Source organism: Pteropus vampyrus, unplaced genomic scaffold (assembly GCF_000151845.1).
Source record: "Pteropus vampyrus isolate Shadow unplaced genomic scaffold, Pvam_2.0 Scaffold241, whole genome shotgun sequence".
In the NCBI taxonomy this organism is placed as follows: Eukaryota; Metazoa; Chordata; class Mammalia; order Chiroptera; family Pteropodidae; genus Pteropus; species Pteropus vampyrus.
In genome coordinates, this window is record NW_011889022.1 from 481,642 (window position 1) to 485,705 (window position 4,064).

General features: G+C 63.7%; 1 protein-coding gene across 1 annotated transcript in view; it reads right to left on the reverse strand.

Moving 5' to 3' along the window:
- Positions 1–40: 40 nt before the first annotated feature.
- RCSD1 (RCSD domain containing 1) overlaps positions 41–4,064 on the reverse strand; it is a 35,999-nt gene continuing 31,975 nt past the window's right edge. Inside the window, exons 4-6 of the mRNA XM_023519922.1 lie at positions 2,963–3,166; positions 750–1,349; positions 41–482 (exon numbers count right to left, since the gene is read on the reverse strand). Of these exons, the coding sequence (XP_023375690.1) occupies positions 453–482; positions 750–1,349; positions 2,963–3,166 (834 nt within the window). The 3' untranslated portion in view covers positions 41–452. The remainder of the gene's footprint in view (positions 483–749; positions 1,350–2,962; positions 3,167–4,064) is intronic.

Here is a 4,064-nt window from a genome sequence, read left to right on the forward strand (position 1 = left end):
GCCAAGGGCGGGAGGGGTTTCAGGGGCGGGTTGCAGTGCCAGCTGCTTTGCAGAGGTGCGGGTGACAAGAACTGAGATGTGACCAGTCTTTGGTGGCTGGGAGGGCACTCGTGACTTTCAACATCATTGATAAGAGCAGGGTCACCAGGGGGAACAAAGGAGAGGGGACAGAGGGCATAGTGGGGTGCGTGTGAGGGGGGCAGAGTGGAGGGGCTTTCTTGAGGACTGGAGAGACCTGGCGTGTTTGCAGGCAGGAAGCAGGAGCTGGACGGGCAGCAGGACGACCTCGGTTAAAACGCAGGCGAGCACGCTCGCGACCGCCCGGGCACGCGGCACGGGGCCGCCGGAGCCCCGCACGGGGCATCGTGTCAGGGAGAAGGGGCCTGTCCTCCGGCTCGGGGAGGAGGGCATGGACCCTGAGAGTATCAGGAAGGTGGCTGGTCTTCCTGTTACTAAGTGGAGGCACCGAAGTGGCTGGTGTCCTGGGGAGCGGGACCTCGCTCACAGAGCGGTGCCCAGTCCAGCTCACCCCGCCCACACCCACAAGTGCCCCAGACTTCTGGGCCAGCGGGAACCCCGAGAGAGCATGACACAGGCTTCCCTATCTGTCCTCCTGTCCCCTCGCCATCCGTGACAGCCTGTCTCACTCCTGGGCCTGTGATGGGGCCGTGAGGAACGTGGCATGTGACAAAGGGCCTGGCCCTGGCCCTGGCCTCCCCGGTCCCGGGTGAGCAAGCAGGGCCACCTACCTCTGTCTCGGGGACCTCGCCGCTGGTCTCCAGCTCGGCCTGGCCGGTCCTGGGGCTGTGGCCTGGCTCCGGAGCAGGCTCCTCCTCCGGCTTTTCCTGGCCTTTCCCGTCCGCCCCTCCGGGGGGACTCTGCGGGGTCTCCTGCGGCACAGCCCCCTCCTCCGGCGGCTTCTCGTCTTGGCTCTTTACCCCATCCTCCTCCAGCTCGGCGGGTTCCTCCACCTGCTCCTGGGCTGGGGTCTCCCCCGAGGGGCTCCCGTCCTTGGCCTCCGAGCCCGGGGCAGCGGGCGGCTCGCTGGCCTCCCCTCGGCCGTCCGGTGTGGCCCCCTCCCAGGCCGGACCCTTCTCCTCCGGCTTCTCCGTCCAGCTGGCCGTCCTCCTCAGGGGGCGCTCCTCACGGGGCCCGGGGCTCCTCCTGCCTTCCTTCCCCACTGCCCCCTCGCCCTTGGGGGGGAACACCTCGTCCCCATCTTCTTCCCGGGCCCCGTTCTCCTGGGGAGACCCTGCGGCTCGGAAGTCGCCCAGCTCCCCGCAGTCCGACTGGGACCTTCGGAATCTCCGGGAGGGGGGCCGCCTTTTGATGGAGCCCCTCGTCCGCACCTGCGAGAAGGCATTCGGGAGAATTACCCCAAACCCCTGAGAAAGGCCGAGAGCCCTGCAGGTTCTTTCGGAGGCAGTCCGAAGCCCTGCTCCACGGGCACCCGAGGGGCGCTGGACCTCCCGGAGGACACGGGACCGCGACCACCGATTAGGGATTGCGGCCCAGCGGGTGCGAAGGTGCCAGGCAAGCTGCAGGTTTTCATCTCACGGAGAGGCGGATGCCGTCCATCCGGTGAGAAAGCTGAGCTATGAATTAATCGCCCTGTAAAGGGTCAGCGGAGTGGAGTCATCCTAACGTTCCGATTCTTCAATGTTCTTTGAATGAGCTTTATATCTGACAGGTTTCCTTGTAAATCGACAAGTTGAGTAAAATCTATCTCTATTTTGTATAAGAGTCATGTTTTAGCATTTTGGAAATTATACTTCGACAGAGGTGAAGCCGACAGAGAAGAGGGTGAGGGGCCTGCGGTGGCCTGGCCCAGGCACAGGGACCTCCCAGGGTGCAGGGTTGGACGGCCAGCTAGTGACCAGCCTCCTCCCTCCCCTAGCGCAGCCCTTGCTGTCCCCACGAAGCCGGCCAGCACTGGGGACGCCACGCAGCCAGCGTCCTTTGCTTCCTACGTGTCAAGCCCACCGTCCTGGGAGCGTCCAGCGGGGCCACCTCAAGTTCATTTCCTCCCCGGGAGGCGTGTGCATCTGGGGGTCGGGGCCCACCTGGGCCCAGCTGACTTCGTCAGAAGTTCAGTGGAAATGTCTCAGATGCCCCAGTTTACTCCAGGGATGTGCCCTTTAAAACTTTATGTCAATTAAATCTTGTTTTCATGAACTTTATTTTCGTAAACTTTACTTTCCCACTGACCTACGTTTTGGCAGTTGTCATCCTCGTTCTATGTCAGAGGTTTGGGATGAAAACTTGGTTCGAAGCCTGCCCGGACCCCCTCCTGAGACCACGGTGAGGCCAGCCCTGCGGGCGGTCGAGGCCCCGGCCTTCACGACCAGCAGGCTTCAGACGTGAGCTTGCCCGCTCCCTGGCCACCCTCCGGATGCTATGGCCCCGGTATGATCAGGTGGCAGTGCCTCCCACCCCGCCCCTGCTCCCTAAGGACATCCTGTGGGAGACGAGGCCGTCCCCTGGGCTCCTCTCCCCCCGTCACTGCAGGCTGTAGGATGTCCCCTCTGTCCCCAGCCAGCAGGCTCAAGCCCGCCCATCGTGTCCTTACTCCAGCTTGCTTCCTCGGGCCTCGCCTGTTTCTACACACTTGACCTCGCTGCTAGATGGAGTTTCTGGAATGGCCCAGAAGACGGCACCCAGCTGTGATCGGTCCTGAGCTCTGAACTTTCTCTCCACCGAGGACAGAGCACTCTGTCCCTAAGCCTGACTTCCGGTGACAGTTACGGGGAAGGAGAGGGGAAGAGAGGGGGAGGGGGCTGATCTCAGCTCAGGGGTCACTTGCCAAGAAGAGGAGAATTTCCGATCTGTTGATACCCAGCCCTGACTACAGCCTACGTGTGTCCTCGTCATTATCACAGGACGGCGACAGGGTCGAGAAGGTTCAGGGTGCCCGGTGCCCGCGTTCCCACCGGCGGGCCACGAGACGCGGGCCAGACGCTACCTTGTTGTAACAGGGCAGGTGGCTGCCTTCCGGAGGCTGGTCGAAGCTGACGGGCACTTTCTCTGGCTCGCTGGGCCGAGACCGCACGCCAGGGCTGCTGGGGGTGGACGGCGGGCTGTGGAATGGCGACACCGCGGCCTTGAGTCCAGGACTCCTGGGTGAGGCCCTCGGCAGCAGGGCCGCTGGGTCAAAGGCTAAATTGGCCTGTGGAGAGAAGATGAGACGTTTCAAGTCGGGGGCCGGGGAGCAGACGCAGGTTCCCGCTTCGGCCTGGCAGTCGCCTGGCCTCGGGACGGCGAGGCTGGCGACATGGGGCGTTTCGCGTGACTTCCTAACCGCTCCCATCTGCCGCTTCGTGTCCCGCTGCTGGAAGCACCCCTGCTCGGCCCGGCTCCGGCGACCTGGCTCACGCCAGGCCGCATTCCAGAAAGCCCAGATTGCTGACCTGGACCCAACAGGAGTGCCCGGGACAGCCCCATGCTAGAGACGAGGAGGCCAAAATCGCACCTGCCGACGCGCAGGCCGAGGACCTCGCGGCGAGTCCGCGGCACCTTCCCCCGCTTTCTCGCCGGAGGCACAGTACTGACCCCTTCTGGGTGTTTGTTAGTTGTCGGGACGCATAGTTCCCCCTCCATCACACCCGAGGACCCTGATCTGGCACTTGAGCCAGGTCTGTTGGCCCCTCGGGCCCCAGGAAACAGGGTCTCCGTTGGTGGCTGGCCAGAGGGGCGGACAGAGCAGGCTGCTGGGCCTTCCGGGGGAGCCAGCAGAGCAGGTGCCAGTGGGAGCCCCCACCGGGGGGGGGGTCACAGTGCAGCTGGAACCAGATTGCAGTGAACCCTGAGGGCGAGCTTGCTGAGGAGGCTACCCCAAGGTAACCAAGGCCCCAGGGAGCCATGGATTGGGTGGGGGAGGAAGTGTGGGTCCCAGACCCACCCTGTTGCCATGGAGAAGGTGGCGGTGCAGGAAAGCAGCCACGCGGAGATTGGGCGAGGGCCTCAACCCTTTGGTGCTGCCATCTCATAGCTGTGTGACCTGCAGTGAGTCCCGCAGGCTTTCTGAGTTTCGGATCCTTCATTTGTCCAGACTACTTAGCCCGACA